This window comes from Crocodylus porosus, unplaced genomic scaffold, assembly GCF_001723895.1.
Source record: "Crocodylus porosus isolate Cpor-Errol unplaced genomic scaffold, CroPor_comp1, whole genome shotgun sequence".
Classification (NCBI taxonomy): domain Eukaryota; kingdom Metazoa; phylum Chordata; order Crocodylia; family Crocodylidae; genus Crocodylus; species Crocodylus porosus.
Window position 1 is genome coordinate 19,001,450 of NW_017728943.1, and position 22,276 is coordinate 19,023,725.

The 22,276-nt window shown below is 45.1% G+C and overlaps 1 protein-coding gene across 1 annotated transcript in view; it reads left to right on the forward strand.

Moving 5' to 3' along the window:
* Positions 1-22,039, forward strand: part of DPT (dermatopontin) — a 37,071-nt gene extending 15,032 nt beyond the window's left edge. The window contains exons 2-4 of the mRNA XM_019548837.1: positions 1,408-1,533; positions 14,252-14,359; positions 20,351-22,039. Coding sequence (XP_019404382.1) covers positions 1,408-1,533; positions 14,252-14,359; positions 20,351-20,417 — 301 coding nt within the window. The 3' untranslated portion in view covers positions 20,418-22,039. The remainder of the gene's footprint in view (positions 1-1,407; positions 1,534-14,251; positions 14,360-20,350) is intronic.
* The last annotated feature ends 237 nt before the right edge of the window (positions 22,040-22,276 follow it).

The following is a 22,276-nucleotide window of genomic DNA, read 5'->3' on the forward strand; positions in this document are numbered from 1 at the left end:
AAGCCACCAGGCCTGTCCAGTAGGCCTGTGCAAAACTTTGGTCCCTGATTGATTCGGTGGAGATTTGGCCCGATTCGGTGGCTGAATCTCTGAATCTGAATCAAATTAGGAGACCCTTTAATCTCTCCAAATTGAATCAGAAGTTTCCGATTCTATTTGGAGAGATTTAGGAAGAAGTACTTTAGGTCCACTTCTGGGTCCGCCAGGGAGTGTGCAGGGCCCCCCCACACCTCCCTGGCTCAGCAACTGGTGCCTCCTGGGTCTAAGGGGGCACCCAGGGTCCTCCCGTGGCTGAGTGTCAAGCTGAGGAGGCATAGGAAGGGGCCCCTGTGTGCTCCCTGGTGGACCCGAAGTGGGCCGGAAGTACTTCTGGTCCACTTCCAGGTTCACCTCCAAGCACACAGGGGCCCCCCTGTGCTCCTGTGGGGTGCTCCATCCACCCTAGCATCGCAACATTCACAAGCCACGCCTGGTACGTCAAGCTGTGTAGAAAAAACATTTAAAGCTGGGTCTATGGCCAAATTGCTGATTCTCCAAATCAGCATCGAATCTTCAGATTTGGATTCAGCCAAATCGAATTGGGGACAGTGATCTGAATCAACACATTGAATCACTGTCCCAAATTCAGGCAAAATCCAAATTGAATACAACTCATATTGTACACCCCTACTATCCAGACACATGGGCTACTTGTCTGTGAAGAAGGGGGAAAACCCCTATGTCTAGTAACCCTTAATTTGAACTAAAATTTGATTCTGTGTGATGCGAATCAGTTAAAACATGGTTTAGAAAATGGTGAGCATGTCTAGAAACGGCCTCAAATACCCAATGGAAAATGGAAAAGGCATTGGGAGAACATTTTAAAGTCTCTCTCTTGCTTTTTGAAGATTGGGGGTTAGTAATGCTTATCAGCTGAGGCAATGTGTAATGGATTGCATATTTGTATGGTGCTTTAAAACTGTACGCTGCCCCATAACTAGAATGTGTTGCTTGTTTAATTTCACCTGCTTTCTTACCTAAATGATTGCATAATAATGGACAATTAGCGTACCCACGTGTTTTTAGATGTAGGGCTAATCACTTAGCATTATCCCTGACCTAGAATTTCTAATGCTGTTTTGAAAAGTTCTTAAGACAGATATGGTCATCTGAACCTTATCATCTGGCTTGTATTGCTGCCTGCGTGTCTCAGGTCAGCCCCATGCATTGGCCCTTCATGCAGTGTCAGCACCAGGCCAGTCTTGTTTTCTGGCTCCAGAGTACAGGGCCAGTCTGTAGACCCAATTCAGCTGCCAAACTGGCCCCACACTCCTCATGTGCCCCACAAAGCTGAATTGATACCCCTGGCAACTAACTGACCAACAGAAAACTAATGTGTCTCTGTGTCTTGTTGTTTCCTTTTCTCAGGTATCAGACCTGCTCAAATAATGGCCTTGTGGCTGGGTTCCAGAGTCAGTATTTTCCCTCAGTGCTGGATCGGGAATGGCAATTTTACTGCTGCCGCTACAGCCGGAGATGCTCATACTCATGTTGGTGAGTTCAAGCAGCTATACTAACTCCATGTGTTGCTCTGTGCAGAGCTTACTAAGCATGTCCTCCCCAAACAACTGACCATGACATTCACTGCACTGTTGTCTTACATAAAGAGAACAAGCTAATTCTTTAAGGGGCCAAACCAGATATATGTCGTTTTTGGACAATTCCAGCATCTTGGAATGGCATCTGCATGGCTCAGGGAACAGAGTAAGAGTATATCTATACAGCACTGTGCAATGCAGCATGGAGATTCCCAGCATTGCTTATTTAGACCTAGCTTGGGTACCAGAGGCAACCGTGCTGCACTGAGAAACCAGGGTAAATAGCCTGAAGGGCTCTTCATGTTAACATCACTAGGCAGCTCCTGATACCTCTGAAGGAACTAGCTCAGGTATCCTTGCATAGTACTGCATTGCACAGTAAGAACATTTCATCTCTGACAAATCACTCTCTAGGCTTTTTTTGTAGTACTGAAATGTTGTTCCCATTTGTAGGCCATTTGTATTCATTGTGGAAAAGAACTGACCTAACAAAGAGATGGCAGCCTCTTAGAAAGCAGTATTACAGTTGGCTCATTGGTCTCGCTTCTTGGCATCATGGAAGTGAAGGACTCGGTGGGTCATGACTACTAGGGCTGTGTGAAGCTTTGGGTGGTGATTCGATTTGGAGGAGATTTGGCTTGATTCAGTGGCTGAATCTCCAATCCAAATTGAATCAGGGGACCAATTAAAAGGTCCGAATCAATTCAAAGCTTTCCAAATCTTCAGAAAAGATTCAGAGAGCTTTGCTGATTTGGGTAGTCCCCACCCACTGCAGCAGGGAGCTGCGGCCAGACTCGGAGCTGGTAAATGCTAGGGGCAGCGGAGGAGGGACTGGGGGAGGGGAGAGGGGACCATGGGGGGACCCCTGCCAGGCCCCATCCCCTGCCTACTCTCCCAGACCCTCCAAGCCCCACCCAATTCTCCAGCCCCCCATGGCTGCCTTGCCTGCTCCAGCTCCCAGCCTTTTAAAGAAAAGCTCTGGTGCTCACCGGGTGCTGCCGGACAGGGGCAATCCTTGCTGCTCCCCACTGCATGGGGGGCTCTGCGAAGAGCCCCCCGACCTCCGCCTTGCTCCCCCAGCCTCCTTCACAGGTGCCCCACCTGCCTTGGCTCTGGCATTTTAAGAAAAAAAAAATGGAGAAAAGCCCCGGGACTCACCACTTCTGCAGCAGCCTTGGGGCTTCGGGAGGCTCATGGAAGAGCCCCCCATGCAGTGGGGGGCAGCAGGAATTGCCGCTCCCTCCCAGCAGCACCCGCTGAGACAGGACAGGTTTTTTTTGAAGTGCCAGGAGCTGGGGCAGGTGAGGCAGCCATTGCTGGGTTGGGAGGGATGGGCCTGGCTGATTGCCGGATCTCCGAATCACGTTTTGCTGAACTGATGCAGGACAGTGATTTGAATCACCAAATTGAATTACTGTCCCCTGAATCACTCAAATCCAAATCCGAAGTGAATACTAGCCACTTCACACAGGCCTAATGACTACTGAGCTTCCTGGCTGTCCTTAGATGCCATTTTTCTAAATTCAGGAGGGATCCTATAACCCAGAGTAGGGCAAATTTGATTTCTCCTGATTGCTCTGTGGCTAAACTGAAGACTTCAGCTTCCAGAGCTGTTAATCCAGCTCCTCCAACTGCCACAAAAAGTGATTCTCCTACAGTTTTGCTTAGGAAAAGTCATACTCCAGTTTTTTTGACCAGAAGTCGGTCTTGAAGTGAACTCTCCACAGAGATGCATGCAAGATATTTACATGCCTGCTGGTCTTATTCTTAGTCTGACCTGCTACCAGCCAAATGCAACAGCAGCATATTGATTTCCTTGCTGGCAGGAGGCAAAGGCAAGACCTTTTAGATTTTTGAAAGCCTGTGTTATAGGAGTTAGTGCCACATGTTTGAATATTCCTCAGTCTGCTTTGCTGTCTGCAGATGTTCCACATTTGTAGTTGTATCTGCTACATCTCTTTTCAGGTGAGGGAGACTTGCTCTGTTTGAATCCATGATTTTCTATCATTCTTTGAATCTCAGATTTAGGCAGTTTCTTAAAATCTCTGCCTGTTTGAACACAAGGCATCGTGCATGTGAGACTATTAACATCACTCTTTTTTTTATTTGTGGCCAAATCTTTCATTCATTTTGTTGTCCTGACAATGCTGGTATTGCTGTCACATGGCCATGCTCTGCAACTTCGAATGTAATGAGCCTGCTTCAAATTATTGTCTTGTGTACTTTCGCCCGCGCTATATACAGGCCTGTATTCTGCCTTTCTGTTTCAAGAAAATACAACATTCTTCATTTCCTATCCTCACGCACTGTTAAACAGATGCTGTGTCCCAACAGGCACATTGGGAGGGAGCATTTCAGAAAAAACAAAGTAATTCTATTATAGATGGGAAAATTCTGATCTTCGGTCCATGGACTAGGTCTTGGATGCTGTACTTCCCTTTGCTTTGCCTCAGATTCTCTGCATATCCTTTCATTGCATCTGATGTAGTGAATTGTGGCTCATGAAAGCTGGCCTATAAGATGCACGTCTGTCTTGCCTTATCTCAGATTCTCCAGTGATTGGGCTGGAGATCTGAGCACAAAGATGGATATCTTTGTGAAGATTCACTGGGCATTAGTGTTTCCCTATCTCCTTTATTTTACCCTTACCTTCTCAGAGCCTAGCATCTTCACCTAGCATCTAGCATCTTCTTTTACAAGTCCATGAGAAATAGGACTATTGCTAACATTTTGGGGTTTGACTTTGTATTCTATGCATTTGTGTGCAGAAAAAAGCAAATGTTCCTTCAGAGGACAAAAGATCCTTCCTAAAAGAAAGAAAGACGGACTTTTCCCAATATACAATGGGCAGTCACAGAGGTGGTGCTTTTCAGACTGTGCATAAGACTATTTACTAGGGGTGTGCAAAGCGAGCCCTATTCAGTTCAGATTTAGATTTGGCCTGAATCAGGGACAGTGATTTGATTAGTTGATCTGGATCACTGTCCCTAATTCGATTTCGCTAAATCCAAATCTGAAGATTTGATGCTGATTCAGAGAATCAGCGATTCAGACATAGACACAGCTTTAAATGTTTTTTCTAATTACCTCAAGGTACCAGTGCAGCTTGTGAACACTGTGATGGTGGGGCAGATAGAGCATCCCACAGAAGTATGTGTGTGTGTGGGGGGTGGGGCTCTCCAGAAGCTTGGTGGCCAATCTGGAAGTGGACCTGAAGTACTTCTAGTCTACTTCTGGGTCTGCCGGAGAGCACGCTACCAGCTTTGCAATGAGCCATGAGGGGACTCTGGATGCCCCCCCGACCTAGGAGGCACCAGTTGCTGACCCAGGGGAATGGTGGTGGTGGTGGTGGTGGGGGGGGGGTGTCCCATGAGCTCCCCAGAAGACCTGGAGGTGTACCGGAAGTGCTTCTTGTCCACTTCCGGGTCTGCTGCCAAGCGTGCTGGGGACCCCTTCCGTGCTTCTGTGGGATGCTCCATGCACCCCAGCATCACAGCATTTACCAGCTGCCTGCTACTTAGAGGTATGTAGAAAAAAACATTTTAAGTCGGGTCTATGTCCAAATCTCCAAATCTTTCTGAATCTCTCTGAATCAATGTGGAGGGTTCCAGTTCAACTGCAAGAGATTAAAGAGTCCTCTGATTCCATTCAGATTCAGAGAATCGGCCCAAATCTCCACTGAATTGAATCAGGGCCCGAAGCTTTGCACAGGCCTACTATTTACCTTTCATTTTTAACTCACATTTGCTACTTTGTAAAATATCTTTTTAAGGTAGTATTAAGACCCATGCTTAAGTTCCTTTCTGAACAGAAATGAACCTGAAACACATGCTTAAAGCTGAGCTCCTGCAGAAATTCTTTGCTGAACTGGGACCTACATTCCTATTTAAAAACCCAGGAATTCTGTCCCCTAGTTTCTACCTCTTACCACTCGCTTCCAGCATAGTTCATCATTATGCCCTGACTCTATGAGTCATAACAATAGTCAAAATCTATTCTAACATATTACATGTACATGCTTATTTCTTTTTTTTTTTAAACGAATGCTTGAGGTTTTTTTCTTTTCCTGTACCAATAAGCCTTGTTTTGGGATTCCCTACATTTATACCATAGTTTAAATAATTGGGTTCCTCACAGGAGACTGAAAAACTCAGAATAATTTACCTATCTGGGAAATGCTACAGAAGTAAAATAAGTTTTGTGGTGGGAGACCAGATGGCCTATATCTTTCTGGTTGGAACCAAAATGTAATTGACTTGGAAAGGCAGCAAATTCCTTACAGATGTGGACACATCATTACTAAATAATCCCATTTGACCTCATATTTTTCTTGTTGCAAGGAAATTGAAAAGTTTGACTTGCTGCTCTCAAAAGCAAAACATGTCACCAGAGCAGCCGAAAGTCTGCACAGACTGTTTATGATTGTTTCCCCTCTACAAACAACTGATGCTGCTTAGTGCCAGGAGGTCTGTCTTGTGTTGCAGCTGCTTTCTGTCACAGTTAAACTGTCCAGGCAAAAACAACATTTTCTAAGAGTTTATGGTTTAGGGAGGCTTCAAGGAAGCGTTTATTTCCTTCATCTGAAGTGTCACCACAATTATACTAAAATACATGACATTTATGATGGATCAGATACTATGAGCAGGGCAGCAGATACTACAGGAGGAGGGCAGTTACAGAATCATATAAATAACTCAGCAGTGTTGACACTAGAGGTCCAAATCAGCACTCACTACACGTTCCCAGTGCAAAGGTTATCTGTGTATTCAACTCTCTCACTGTGAACTCAGCCTTCAGTCTCCAAGGCTGGGAGACTGGCACCTTGCAAAATAACTAAAGCCACTCAGCACCCAAGAATGACCACATATTCTTTCAGGCCTTCCGTCTTGCAAAGTGGAGAACAGTTTCCCAAGTTCACGAGTGTTATTATTTGTATCAAACTTGTGCCTGCCAGAGATGGGGGTTCCATTGTGTAGGACACTATGTACATATTAATGGTATACAAAGAAGTTACAGTGTAACTAGACAAGAGATGAAGACACTTGCTTTGGGTCACATGGCAACATTATGGAAAATCGGGGGGAGGGGTAGAACCCAGGCTTTCTGAGACCCAGACCAGCATCCTACTTGCTAATCCAGCTTGTCCCCCTAGTATGAACCAGGCATTCTGCAGTTATCTATTGTTCCTTGGTGCATTGCTCTGTTAGAGCATGGCTAGAACCCCAGGCTGAAGCAGCCTCCACAAAGACATTACAAGGAGGAGCCCTCACTTGGGTTGTCTTGCCAATAATTAATATTAATCAATCTTAATATTATTGGCAAGACTGTCTTGTCTTACTTGCCTCTGATGCCTCTTCTCTACCTCACCATCGACCTGCCCCATCTCAAAGTGATGTAGGCCCTGCTTCATAGCAGCTTTCTACTCTCAGCAGTCTGAAACGACTGATTCCCAGCATTGGCCATCAATGTGCAGCTCCCAAAGGGTTCTCTTGAGATATCAAAAAAAAATGGAGTTTGGGCTGTCCAAGTTGGTATTTGCCAGTGGCCAGCTTATTATAGTGTCAGTATGTCCTTGGGGATTTAGCCATTGCTCATACGATTCACATGCCTTAACTAATGGAAGCATCACTGTCTCAGGTACATGAACATACTGGGTAACCTGGCCCATTCCAGAACAGCAAAGTTGGAGAGTTTGTCATGCCATGTTACGCCTAGGATAGGTGGAGACATTGAAGATGGAAACTGTTCAGTTTTCTTTTTTCCTCGGCATAAAGAGTTCATGTTTCACTGTGTGCCGGGACGACCTTAGGGGTGCTGTGACCTCCCCTAGCGCCCCTACCTACTGTGCCAAACTGGCGTCCCGAACGCACCCTCTATCTCACCTGCCACGTCTTGCTGGTATATTGTTCAAAGGGAGGCTGCCTTCTTCCCTCTCTGGCACAGTTCTCTTGCTGTACCAGGGCTCCGTGCAATTGCCCTGCTGCACGGACGTCCTCTGGCTAATTCCACACTGCCTGTTTCGGGACTTCTCACCTGTGCCAACTCTGGGGCCCTCACTGCCCCCTAACTCCGGGGCTCCTCCCTGGCCCCCTTCCTTTGGCTCTGGACTCCTCACTGCCCCCAAACTCTGGGGCCTCTTGATGTAATGGGTGCCCCCTCGTTTCTCTCGTGGCCCTCGCCACACCGGGGCCTGCCTCCCGCTCTCTTGCTCACACTGGGGCGTCCACATGCTCCCGCCCATACTCAGGGCCTATGCCCATGCTTCTCGCGCTCCCGCCCGCACTTGGGGCCTATGCCCGCGCTTCTCGCGCTCCCGCCCGCACTCGGGGCCTATGCCCATGCTTCTCGCGCTCCCGCCCGCACTCGGGGGCCTATGCCCATGCTTCTCGTGCTCAGGGCTCAGGTGGCCTTAGCCTTACCTGGCCCCCCAGACCCCTTTCTTGGGTCTTGTGCCCGACTCGGGCTTCTCCCAATTGGGGCTCAGGCGGCCTTAGCCTTACCTGGCTCCCAGACCCCTCCTTGGGTCCCACGCCCACTGGGCTCGTCCCGATAATTGTCCACACTGGGGCCAGGGTCGGGACACCCCAAAACGCAGCGCCCCCTGCGGCGCTAGGAATCCCCCCCCCCCCACTGCTGGGGAGCTCCCCTAAGGCTCCCTCCACCCCTACAGCCTCGCCTGGTCCTCCAGTGTCTTACACAGACAACCCAACAGAACACCAAGCCATAAGCCAACCGGCTGTAACACAAAATAAGCCTCCTGGCTATAACATACGTTCAGTGCCACCCTGGCCATTCTCCATCTCCCTGTCAGGGTTCTCTCCACCCTGTATCATAATGCCGACGCTAGGGTGGTCAGGCTGCTCACCTCGGCTCTGCTCTGCAGCAGAGCTTCCTGCTGCTCAGGCTGTCAGATGGAACTGACTCCTGGCCTCAGCCTGACTGCTTATAAAGGGCCAGGCCCTGCCCCCTTCTGGTCATCTGACCCAATCAGTCGCCTTAGCAACCCCCAGCTGTGCTGCCCTGTTGACTGACAGCTAAGCCTGCATCACTGTTGCCAGTAGCAGGCACCCTAGTGTCTGCTACACACTTCCATACAACAGCTAAGTATGCAAGTGCTGTAGATGGACATCTTTGTTGATAGAGTGAGTGCTCTGTTTTTCCAAACTCTCTTTTGAAGTTTACCCCGGCATTGCTTGTCTTTCCAATGCGAGCATTAAATTTGGTTCCCAAGCCAAGATTTGGTGAGATGGAGCCCAAGTAAATGAAGTTTTCAACCACTTCTAGGCTTTCATCATTTATTCTAACTTCAGGAGGGCGATCAACTTGTTGATCCATGACTACTGTCTTCTTCAGGCTAATGGTCAGACTGAAATCATCACAAGCATGAGAAGAGTAATCCATGAGATTTTGCAGTCCTGCTTCTAAATGACTAACAATCACTGCATCATTGACAAAAAGTATTTCATGGACAAGAATTTCTTGGGTTTTTGTTTTTGCTTTGAGATGAGTTAGATTAGAAAGCTTCCCATCGAATCTGGTCTGGACGTATAGTCCTCCTGAAGAACCTGTTGGAGATAGGTGCAGTATGGCCACAACCAAAGCCTACCCAATGTCTTACCAGTGTATGCTGTTGGGGAACTGGACAGCATCTCCACCATCAGTCTCTGCTATAATTCTCTTGCCCACCATGTCTTCATGTACTCTAACTCTTGGGAGCTGAATGTGTAGGTTGGTGGTGATCCTGATAGGTCCTCTCAGAGTGGTTTCTTTGTGGGGCTTCACCTCCCCTCACACTTCACCCCACGCCACTTTCTGGATGATACCCTACAGGGTATGGGTCTTGTATCACCCTGATATGGCTGGCAACTAGGCACTGACTTGTCAAATGACTCTCTGGGAGTCTAAACCCATTCATTCAGGTGCCCTGGGGTCATTTTTACATCAGTCTTTCCTTGGTTCATTGATTCATCAGCTGAGATCAGTCTGTCTGAGGTCATAGAATCATAGACAATTAGGGTTGGAAGGGACCTCAGGAAGTCACATCTGGTCCAACCCCCTGCTCAAAGCAGGACTATATATCAACTCAGCCAAGGCTTTTTCTAGCCGGGTCTTAGAAACTTCCAAGGATGGAGATTCCAGAATCTCTGTGGGTAGTCTGTTCCAGTCTTTTACTAACCTCCTAGTGAGATTTTCCCCCTAATATCTAAGCTAAACTTCCCTTAATGCAACATGAGACCATTGTTCCTTGTTCTGTCATCTGCCACCACTGAGAATAGCCTAGCTCCATCCTCTTTCAAACCCCCTTCAGGTAGTTGAAGGCTGCTATTAAATCCTCTCTCAGTTTTGTCTTCTCTAGGCTAAATAAGCCTAGTTCCCTCGTCCTCTCTCCAGAAGTCACGTGCCCCAGCACCTAAACAATTTTCATTGCTCTCTGCTGGACTCTCCAATTTGTCCACATCCTTTCTGTAGCAGGGGGCTCAAAACTGGACACAGTACTCCAGATGTGGCCTCACCAGTGCTGAACAGAGGAAAGTAATCACTTCCCTTGATCTGCTGGCAACACTCCCACCAATGCAGCCCACTATGCCATTAGCTTTCGTGACAACAAAGGCATACTGCTGGCTCAAATTCAGCTTATTGTTTACTGTAATCCCCAGATCCTTTTCTGCAGAGTTTCTGCCAAGCCAGTCAGCTCCCCAAGCCTGTACTGGTACATGGGACTGTTCTGTTCTAAGTGCAGGACTTTGCACTTATCCTTGTTGAACCTCATGAGATTCCTTTTGGCCCAATCCTCCAATTTGTCTAGGTCACTCTGAATCCTAACCTTGCCCTCCAGCATATGTACTACTCCCCCTAGCTTGGTGTCATCTGAAGACTTGCTGAGGGTACACTCTATGCCATCTTCCAGGTGATTGATGAAGATATTGAACAAAACCAGCCTCAGGACCGACCCCTGCGGCACTCCACTTGATACCGGCTGTCAACTCAAAATCAAGCCATTGATTACTACCCTCTGAGCCCAGTGATCCAGCCAGTTTTCTATCCACCTTACAGTCCATTCATCCACCCCATACTTCCTTAGCTTGCCTGCGAGAATGTTGTGGGAAACCATATAAAAAAAACCTTGCTAAAATCCAGGTACACCACATCCACAGGTCTTCCCACATCCACAGAGCCAGTCACCTCAGCATATTAGGCAATCAGGGTGGTCAGGCATGACTTGCCTCTGGTGAATCTATGCTGCCTGTTCCTAATCACCCTTTTTTCTTCCAAATGCTTAGAAATGGATTCCTTGAGGATCTGCTCCATGATTTTTCCAGGGACTGAGGTGAGGCTAACTGCTCTGTAATTCCCTGGATCCTCCTTTTTCCCTTTCTTAAATATGGGCATTATGTTTGCCCTTTTCCAGTTATCTGGGACCTCTTCTGATAACCATGAGTTTTCAAAGTTGATGGCCAGAAGCTCTGAAATCATGTCAGTCAACTCGCTCAGCACCCTTGGGTGCCTCCCATCCAGCCCCAAGGACTTGTATATGTCCAGGTTCTTAAAATAGTCCCTAACCTGTTCTTTCACCACTGTTGGCTGCTTACCCCTTCTCCAAAGGCATACAGTCCCAAATCAATTCTGCCCAGGCTTCTGGGCTAATCAGTCCAGGTGTCCGCTTTAAGGACACAATCAGATACTCACGTGGATAAAAATGAACTTAGTGCATCCCCAGTTCCTGGGTTAATTGGCTTATCTCAGTCCCTGAAGGATACAATCAAATAATTAAATATTTAATCAAAGCAAATGAAATCAGTGCCTCCCAGGTTCCTGTGTTAATCAGTTCAGGTCAGTCCCTTTAAGAATAAATCAACTCATCAAAAACAAAATGAAAAACCCTTCCTTTGGGTTCCTACCCTGCCCTGGCTCCTCAGGATCAGGGCTGCTGAGACCTTCCAGAAGAGGAGCTCTCCTTCTGGCCACTTTCTCCAGCACCATAGGAGGGGAACACGATTAAAAAAAAAAAAAAAAAGGGAAAAAAGTTTCCTCAGCTATGAAATGGGTATAGTATTATTTACCCACATGGAAAAGATCTGTGGGTTGGAAGTGCCACTATTTAGTGGCTGTTATTACAACATCCTTCCCTGGATGTTGTAATTGTATTTATTATTAATTCCTAAGGTGATATTTTTTCCACAGGGAGACCAAACAAAACAATCACTACTACATCCAAACTAAAAAAAAATCTTATTAAGGATTCAGAGATTTTATGAATATCTTTTAGCAATATATTTCCTCCTGCCAGCAGATTTTTGTTGAATTATTTCATGACACTTCAAAAAACCCCAAAACCCCCAGAAAACAAACCCCTAAATCAAGCCAAACATAAAACAGAACAAAGCAAAGCAAAATCTAAAACCAACTCAAGGGAAAAAAAATCAGTGCTAGTAAAAGAGGTGAAATAGAAAATCTGCTACAAAATACTGTCTTCTGTAATGGAAATCTGTCTCCCTGCAAAGCGGTTACAAGAGAGCAAGCTTCCTTCAAACTATTCTGCCAATGTTTCTAAAATTTAGAGAGAATCCTAGGAGAAGAGAGATGGTCACTTGATTTTATATTTTTGTTCAGATGCTGGCTTTATCTCTGAAATTTATTCCCAAAAATATTTCACTTGTTTATACCTGGTCACTAGAACCTGATGGAAACCACAAATTCATCTCATTCAGGCCATTTAATACCCAGCCTGTTCCCTGGAGACCCCAGGCATCCTGCCAGCTGCAGGAGCTGCATTGTTGCAATTTAAATGTTGCAAACTGAACTACATTGGGATTTAAACCCCCCAAAACTCTTGCATGCATACAGTGTGGCACCATTAAGCCACACACAGAGGCATTTTCATCAGAGAATTCACCTCATTCACCCCTGCTGGCAGTTTGAGGGCCAAATCTGACAAAATATATGAAGAGACAGAGTTTATTACTGGGGAGTTTCAGTCCTTAGGGTTTGCTCACAAAAAGAAGAGATGCTTTGTAAGTAAGCACCTAGAAGTCTCTCAACACGGTCTAATGCCTTAGGGTAGGGGTGACAACAATATGGCTTGCAGGGTGGATCCAACCCATGAAGCCATGTCATCTAGCCCATAGGGACCCTGGAGGGAGTGGGAATAGGGCCTACCACCAAATTCTGGATTACAGAGCCTCACTGGGGATGTGATTTGGTGGTGGCAGTGTGGTTAATGCCACCACTCATCCCGCCACTGGAGGGGGTTCCATGAGGCTCCTTTTGGTAAGATCTAGCCTCTGAGGAGCCCCACATTTTAGATCTGGCCCAGTGTGTAAAGACAGTTTGACACCTCTGTCTTAGATTATTAGAACTGAACACAGAGACATCTTTTTTTTGCTGAAAGACGGATCAAGTTGATAGTGAATATTAGTTATTACTAGCTAAGGGCAGTGCAGGAAGGTGGTAGAAGGGCAGCTGGGTTTGCTGGCAGCTGGAAAAAGTGGCTGAGACAGCACATGGGATGCTGGAAACCTGGGTGGCACCTGACTCCACCACTTCCCAGAGCCCTCCCGGGCTTCCAGCGCCCTGTGCACCATCCCTGCTGTCTTTTCAGCTTCCAGCAAAACCAGCTACCCTCCTGCTGCCTCCCCGCACTGCCCCAAGGGCAAGCCAGCCACTTTCCCGCCGGCCCCAGGCATCCTGCTGGCTGCAGGAACCTGCTGAAGATGGAAGCAGCAAGGGGCCCAATCCTTTTTTTTGGTTTTTTTTGGCAGAGCCTTCCAGCCTCTCCCACAGCTGGAAGGGGCGGGGTGGGGGGGGAGGAAGGGGAGTGGGGCCATGGGGCTCACCCCAGGAAAAAGACTCATCATGCATCAGTTACTCCACATTTACAGTGGGGTTAGAGTGTTGTTGCCTCTCTATATCTCCACTGATGTAATTTCATTAGCACCTCCCTACAATTGATGTAATGCAGTGATGAATAAGACAGCTGGTTTCTCTTCCTAACCTCCGCCTTTTGACATGTGATATTGGTCAAGCTCCAAGCCTTCTTGGTAATTTTGTTTATTCAACTGTAAAACAGGAGTAATAATAATAATAGTTTTCCTACTTTCTGAGGAGATTGTAACTATCATTTAATTAACGTTTGCAGAAGCACTTTGAGATCCTTAGATAACTTATGCTGTACAACTGTGATCTGAGTCATTGTTTCTTTAATTACAAACTGGAAGGAAAATGAAAAGAAGAAAACAGATTGCATTAGATGTTATGTCAGTATAATTCATAAATGGATAAATGCTGGTATTTGTTTGGCTTGGCAATATTTACAGTGTTATGGGGCAAATCAAACAAAACAGAAAACGGCAAGTGAATATGCTTGAAAAGAGTCAGAAGAAATAAGACTTTCAGCTCTTTCAATTCTTTTTTCAAATCATTTTCTTCCTACTATATATATATAATACTCAAGCATGCTCTAAGTAATGCTAAGTGCACTAAAATTATCCAAGGGACTGAAGAACTAATTGCCTAGAGGAGAAACAAAATAACATTACATGGAGGTCTCTGCAGCTTGCTGTTGCTAAAGAATAAAAAGCAAAAATTCTACTGTTGGATCTGCATCCAGTAAATGCAGTTTTGTTCCACTTTTCTTTCAGACAGTAAATTCTGTTTATTTTTTCATTCCCGTAAAGGTTAACAACAGAATATCCAGGACACTATGGGGAAGATGTGGACATGATGCTGTATACTTATGATCATTACATCCGAGGGGCCACTACAACTTTCTCTGCTGTGGACAGGTTTGCCTTTTGCTTTGTTCTGTTGTTCCAAGGGGCATAAATGGACTTCCCTTCTTGCAGCAACCAACTATACGTATCTAGAATAAAACATCTGCTGTACTGGATTTAACTATTGCTTCATGAGTTGCGGCAGCTAACTGGTAGGGCTCAGGGACTAATATCTGTTTCTTCACATGCAAGACCAAAGCCCACAACAAACTCTTCTAATATGTCATTAGTTATGGGTCTTGGGTAGAAAGCTCACCTGGAATACAAGCTTCAACCAAATTAAGTTGTGTTTGGATCTAACATTTTTTTGGGGTCTAGACCTTTATCAAGGTATGTATCCCTTTAACAATCCAGTCTGGGTAAACTGTCATGCGGAAGGACAAAGGGCTTTATTGTAGCCAACCTTTGCTTGGTGTTTTCCTCAGGGAACACAGGACTGCCAGCAGAGGCATAACAGGGCAGCGCTGTGCCCTGGGCACCTTTGGTTCCCTTGGCAGCTTTCTCCCAAAAGGTGAGGCCCAGGACTAGTGCCCTGCTACTGGCTGCCAGAGTGGTTGTGGTGTGTTTACTGTCTCTCCTACTTAAGTACAGGCTCAGCCTATGTACACCAACAGCAGTTGCTCTGTTATCACACAGTTTTACTTCTTAACAAATGAGGAATCTTTACCAGTGTGGATTCCTGACCCCCATGATACAAACCTCCTAAGCCACTTTACTGCAGGTTGGGCAGACCTCTGTGTGGCAGGGCACTTGGTTAGGAAATCTGCAAAGCTGCCAGCAGGTGTGGGCCAGGGATAATTGAGAGTTAGCTGACTCAGAGCCAGCAAGTAAGGCTAAGCTGGGTAGAGGGAGTCACCTGACTCCAGAGGAGGGCTGGGCTTAGAGCAGGTATAAGGCCAGGCCCCAAAAGAACCCAGCAGTAACATCTTGGAGCCTGCTGAGAGACTACCACCTCAGCAGAATGACTGCAGCTCCAGAAGGTCAACTTGGACAGTAATGCCTAAAGCAGTTTGGAGGTTTGGGAGGGAACTAAGGAAAGGAGGAGGTTCCTTGGCACCCAGAGAGGAGTCTAGAGCCCAGACTGAGGGGCTGACTGTATGGGACCAGAGAGGGTCCAGAAGCCTTGTGAGAGGCTGAGAGTGTGGGAACAGTGTGAGGGTCCAAGAACCCCAGAGGAGGGATAAGTGAAGAAAACAGCAACAAGGATGCCATTTGTGAGGCATGGGGCATTATGTAGGGAAGGAATGGAGCCATGCAATTAGCCTGTAAGGCAGAGGCGACTGGCATCTGCTAGTCATTTGAAAGCAATTTGGGAAGCCCTGGAGCAGCCTTCTTCATATCAAAGTAAGACATCAAGGCATGGCAGGAAACTGAAGGGGGGATTGCCCAAAAAGTGAGAGCTGTAGGAACTCCATGGGCTTCACGGCCACCCCTGAAGTGACTCCCTGCTACATTCTCTCTCCAACATACAGAGGCTGAAGTTGGTCTGGTGTCAACTACACTAATGTAGTGAAAATTTGGCTACCTTTGGCAGGGAAAGCTTTTCCAAGTTTACACGGAGCGCACAAAAGCAAGAGTACAGTTTTCATCATCACATTGTTGCAGTTACTTAAAACTGGATTACACCAAACACCAGTGAATGTTCTATATTATGGAACAAGATGGTAAACTAGTATAGCAATAACTGCTTGAGTAACAATTTCCTGAATGGGAAGCTGGGTTTCAGGCAGGAGGAGTCATACAGAAAGATGAAACTATTAGTTTTCTGGATGATGAGTAAGGCAGGATCCTTGATGCTGTGTTAGACTAAAAAGGGAAGATTTCAAATGAGAAACTTTACCTATATGATTCTCCTGAGGCTCTTGCCTCTTTTACATGGCCACACTTCCAGAGCATCAGTGGTATTACACTGCTGTATAACTCTGGGTATAGCAGAGTAGCCCTGTATTGCTAAGCCTGCTGGGGGAAAGACAGGCACAGATAATTCAGGTTACTGGAATACACGTGTTCCTTTATAAGAAGTAAGAGTTAATTGCTTTACCTATTTCAGGCCTGACCATTATCTATCATTAGCATTTGTTACTGCTGCATAAGTAGGGTCCTGTGTATAATGTGATCATGCAATGTCATGCCAATGGATGTGCAATTGCTCTGTTTTTGAAGTTTCTCTCATTATGCTCCAAAATTTTTACTGCAAAAAAGAAAGAAAGAAAGAAAAATTACTAATCTCAAACATGTGAATCAAATGGAAATCAGTGCAGCACTACTTGCTTGAATCTGCAGATGGCCTGAAACAGGGGGGTCTGAGAAGACTGTGAGATGCTCAGATTAAACTGTGTGGGGAGCTGAATGTGAAACGTAATAATGACACTGCACATGTCACAGCAGTTAGCTGTTGCATTGCTGTTCAGTTTATCAGAGACATCAGGTTAACTGGTGAAGCCATCATTACTGATGTAGATAGTGAGTTTGGGTGCACCGGCTCAGCTAGCTCCTTCCAAGAATGGCTTGGTGAAGAGTCAAATACCCACCCCATCCACTCAAGGGTGTGACTGCATCCCTGACTCAGAGGGAGGAGAGGAGAAGTATATTGGCCACTGTGACCTGCCCAGTCATCTGCTAGGATCACTAGGGCTTCTCTGGGTTAGGTCATACCCTGTACACTCCACCTTTCAGCATCTGTTTGACACAGGATATGGGCAAGATGGACCAGTGGTCTGACCAAGTGGACATGTCTACACAAGATGCTTACTGTGCATTACCTTAATAACACTGCACAGTAGCATGACCGTTAAAAACTGTGCTAATAGCCTACTGTGCAGTGTTATTAGGCTAATGCACAGTAAGCATCACAAAATAACTGTGTGGTGGTGCTACTGTGCAGTAACTTTAGTTACTGTACATTTAGGTAGTATGTCATTAAGCAAATACTAAACTAAGTGTGGGGTACATCTAGACATGTGCATTTACTGCAAAGTAACCAAAACTACTGTGCAGGACAGGTGCATATCTACACGTGCACACCCGTACTGCACAGTAAGTATGGTGGCTTATGCCAACTTGACCACAAATTTGACATGTGCATCATGCAGGTATCAAAGTTACACCCAAGTAGTTACTGAGCAGTAACACACATGTAGACACCTTATTGCACAGTAACACTGTGTGTGTGGACTGACTTAGGACTAACTTTAGTCCCAAGTCAGTCCATACACAGAGTTAATTCACTTAAATGCCTGCATGTGTAGATGCCGGCCTATTCCTGGCTACTTTGCAGTAGTGTACTGCACAGTAAATTTAAGATAGTGTAAATGCACGTGTAGACATGCCCACGCAGTAACTAAGGCATATTGATGAACTTGTAGATGCACCCAGTAAATGGTATAATAAGGACAGAAAAACTGCCACTTACTGGGTGCATCCTGTTGTAGCTGTGAAGGTTCAGGGAATATGCAAGAAACAGGTTTTGTGATATGGGATAATAGAATTTATTGGACAAACTCACAGCTGGTGACCAGAGGAAGGGCATTTTATATTCCCTCACCTCACAAAACTTGCTTCTATACATTTGTTGGCAGCCACAGCCTTTGGGCCAAACCCAAAAGATTTTGGAAGATAAAGTAATGGGACACAGAAGTCAATGCCAGCTGCAGGTTTTCTGGTGCACATCTAACTGAAGATTAATGATATTGTATACGTGGTGTTATACACAGTGAACAGTTTCTTAACTACTGTGAGACTCATCAGGGTAAGCTGCACAAAAACCTCTAGACAGATCACTGGATGCAAACATGTCAGGTATTTTAGGCCTCTCATTAGGTTTCACCAGACCAAAAAACCCCCCAAAAACTTAATAGGAAATAGATTATGTAGGGATTGAAGAATTTCTCTGATTTCCCTGCAAGGTTAGAAACCCAGACAACATCACTACCAGGCATATGAAAACTGCAGAGTGAAAGTAAAAGTCAAGTTGCTTTGTTCAAGCTCACAGATGTTTTTATGAGATAAATTAAATAGCTTCAGTGTTGCAAAATATGTCCCTGGTCCTGTGAAGACTTGCATATACATTTACGCTTAAACTTTAAAACACAATACTTATTCAAATACGTTAAAATGAAACACATGTCTGTATGCTTAAGTGTTTGCAAGATCAAGACCCTCATTAACATGACAGGAGTCTTTCCATTTTTAAAAACCTTAATATATGGTATTACTAGTACACGCAAGTAAAACATTATTTTACATAGGTCTGATTCTTATCTAGCAATGTCCCTTTATGGAAAAAAAATGATTAGATCCAAGGACAAAAAAACCACCTGGGGCAAAGGTGGGGTGGGGGAGAATAATGCTGACTACTGGAGAGCAGGGGGAGGAGGAATGAGAAAAAGGAAGGGGGAGTAGAAGCTTACCTGCCTCAGCTCTCCTCATTGGGGAAACAGCTGCTACTGTAGCACTGTAGGCTTGTGCTGCTGCAGCTGAAGGACAGGCAGTATCATGGCCTCCTGGGGCTGCATCTAGTGCTCTGTCTATTTCCCCACCCCTGGGCCAAGGGCTATGTATCCCATGGCAGTCTCGTCTTGGGGGGGAATTTTTCCATCACCTTCCCCCACCCCCTACAGACACACTATTGGGTCATGGGGCCACACCTGCCCAGTTCCTAGGCTGGGCAGCACTTTCTGTGGCAAAGACTCCTGGAGACACGGGGCATACTGGCATCCCCTATAAGCTGTTTGCCAGGGTTAGTGCCCCACTTGCCTCCTGCCTATTGCTATTGATTAGATCTCAGCTTTTGAATGGAAAACCTCCACCAAAACAGCTGCTAATTTAATGGGCCATAATTTTGAATTGCAAAACCTTATTCAATCCAGGTTGTCTGTAGTTTTGGAGGCCTGAGAGATAGAAAGGGTAGTAAATGCCTGTGACCTGCTACATGCATCACTGATGATAATATCTTAAAATTAAACTAAAAATATGATTTGTACTGCACTGAGCCACTTGCCCAAGCAAATGACAGTCAAATATAGCCAGCCAGGCAATATCTCCACTTTCACCCCACACAACTTTAAACCTAACATGAGGCAGATGCTGCTCCTCATTGTTAGTAAAAAATGAGTAGCATCTCAAAACAGACTGAATGAAGCAAACAGACAATGAAAGTTGAACTGAAAAGGCTTTGGCCAGTCTAGACTCCAGGAATGAAATTCTTCTCTCACTTACACCATTGTAAATCAAGAATAGTCCATGGAGGTACATAGCAGTATAAGCAAGAGCAAAATATGCCTCAGTTCCACATAGCAGCACCTACAGACAGGACATACAGCTGCATCATCTGTGGGGAGCCTACTGATGGAAGATGACTCTTGTAGAAAAATGTCCCATTTCAGCCCTTCTTGCAGTATGACCAGCCCAGTGTCACAGATTCAAGGCTGGACAATTACCTGTATTTTAAACTTTTGACATCTTCAACCCCTGTGAAAAACTGCCATTTGATAATATTTTACAAGTGACCAAGTACTGCATGGCTGAAGACACCACTACTTAGAATGACAAGGGTGTTCAGCATCTCTGACTTCCTCATTCTTTTGCCTCTTTGATGAACTTATTAGCATGTATATCAAATAATGCCCAATATAGGAGTGAATTCAGTGAGATACTGAGAACTGGGCTGAAACCTATCCATTCATTTCACATTACTTAGCAACACATCACATGGCAATGACCATGGATGAGAACAAGCCTGGCTCTTCTTTAGGTCACTACTTTGCAGCTGACTCAGGCTTGATCACAGTCAAGAGTCATTACCTTCTGATGAACTAGAAGTTCTGATGCCCTTGATCTTAAGGAAACACTGACCTGCCTTTCACAATAGAAGAGAACATAATACTCTAGTATGAAGCAGACAGGAAGTATTTTCTTTCTGAAGAACCCTTTTTATATAAAATGTGGCCTCTGGTGTTTCCCTTGCCTCACTGATGTCCATTTCTCCTTTTTCTTCCCATACAGGGATCGCCAGTGGAAGTTCATCGTCTGCCGGATGACAGATTTCAACTGTCAGTTTGAGAATGCTTAAACATAGTGACTCTATCAAACTTGGGGAGGGAGGGAGGGGAGGAGGAATAAAGGAAAAAGGACAAGCAAACTCACAAAGAGAGCATCCAAATCATCAGCTTCCTGCTGATGTTACAGATCTTTTTTGTCTCTTGGAGCTGTTTAACTTCAAGACCAACTCAATGCACCCTCTGGTCTAGTAGCGTGCTTATAACTGCACCTTTGGAGGATTCTCTTCATTTTTCTTTGTGGCTTCATCTCCCTGTTAAAATGCTTATAATATGCAACACATTTTTATTAACAGCTACTCTTTCATATCTAGCCACTCTGACCTCACAACACTTTATTTTGCATTGCCTAGTATCTCTGTACAAAATGCTTTGTATTCCTGATCAATACCCACATGGTTCAAATGCAAGAAGAGCCATCTAGTGCATACCTCACTAATTTTTCACACCTCTGTGCACACAAATTCCTGTGATTGCTATCAGCATTTATGAGTTGCAGCACTGCCTAAACAAGACTCTGGCATTCTCTGTAATACTGGGGATAAGCCCTGGAGACAGCTATCAGTGTAAGCTCATTTTTTCTAATGCCAGGGTATATAGGGTAATAACACTATTTGCACAAGAGGAAATGTTACCCCGATGAGAACCGAAGGAAAAAGCAAATAGTAGCTTCACCCATCTACATTTGGAGACCAATTCTCCTTTTCACTACGGCCCCTTTATATTCTTATTTGCATCTTAGTGCTTTGGACTGTAATACCAGCTCACTGCACCTTTTGGTATAGTAATATGCCTAGAAGTTTCAGCAGAGCTGCATTAATTGCTGTAAGAGCATTGTTACTGTAATGGTCCAGGGAATATGCAAGAAGAAAGATTTTTTAATTTCATTTCATATGATGTGTCCCTACCCAAAAGCTTCTTTAGCATTCCTTGCAACTATGGAGTTGATCCAATAAAAGATATTACCTCACAAGTCCTGCTTCTCTGACAGATGAAATCAGGGCAGATCCCCAGAGTAAAGGAGGTGTCCATTACTCACTAAACACACTGCCTTTGCCATATATTGTTATCAGAAGTCCACTCTTCAGGTGAACTCGGCTATCACCATTGACAACATCCATGGCTCACATCGGCTCAATAAAAACAGTGACCTTGAGTGAACTTAATTTTTCCAGTTTAGAAGTCTTGTTCCCAACATGTATGCCTTAAAAAAGTCCAGACAGTTGTTGTAAACCAAGAGATGTGAGGTCCTTTTGGTGGCTTAGTTTGATGTTTGGAAGTGTTAACCTTCAAACTCACCTTGGACCTTTAATCATTCAAGATGGCACTCGCACAGCTGCAGCCCAATAAGGAAGAATGATAACCTCCTCCGGTAGGTTATGTTTGGCACATTGTGCATTTGCAAGCATTCATGGCTTTCCTTCACCCAAGGAAGTCAATGGCCCACTTCCCATTGACATAAGATCAGGCTTATAATGAAAGCATTCATCAAAGTAAAATTCTAAGAGCAACTGGTAATTGTCAATTTCCCTCTTCCAAGCATCCCTCCTTGCTTGACTATCTATTAACATACTATCAACTGTTATCCTTCAGACCACACTGGTGAAATAAATGAATTCAATACATTTTCCAATGCTTTAGCCTTGTTTTTTCTTTTTTTAAAACAATTGTTCACTTTACTCATTAATTTGCTAAAAGCTCAGTCATTTGCAGTGGGTGTCACAATAATTAGTAAGGTTCTGTTTCAGTCAGTTATGGAGACAAAGAAGACCAAAGGGAGGGAGAAATTAGGAGACACAGGAAAGAGAGAAGTTTCTTACTGACATTAGCAGAGGTGGAGAAGTGAGGAAGTTCCAATAAGCAGGAGCTACAG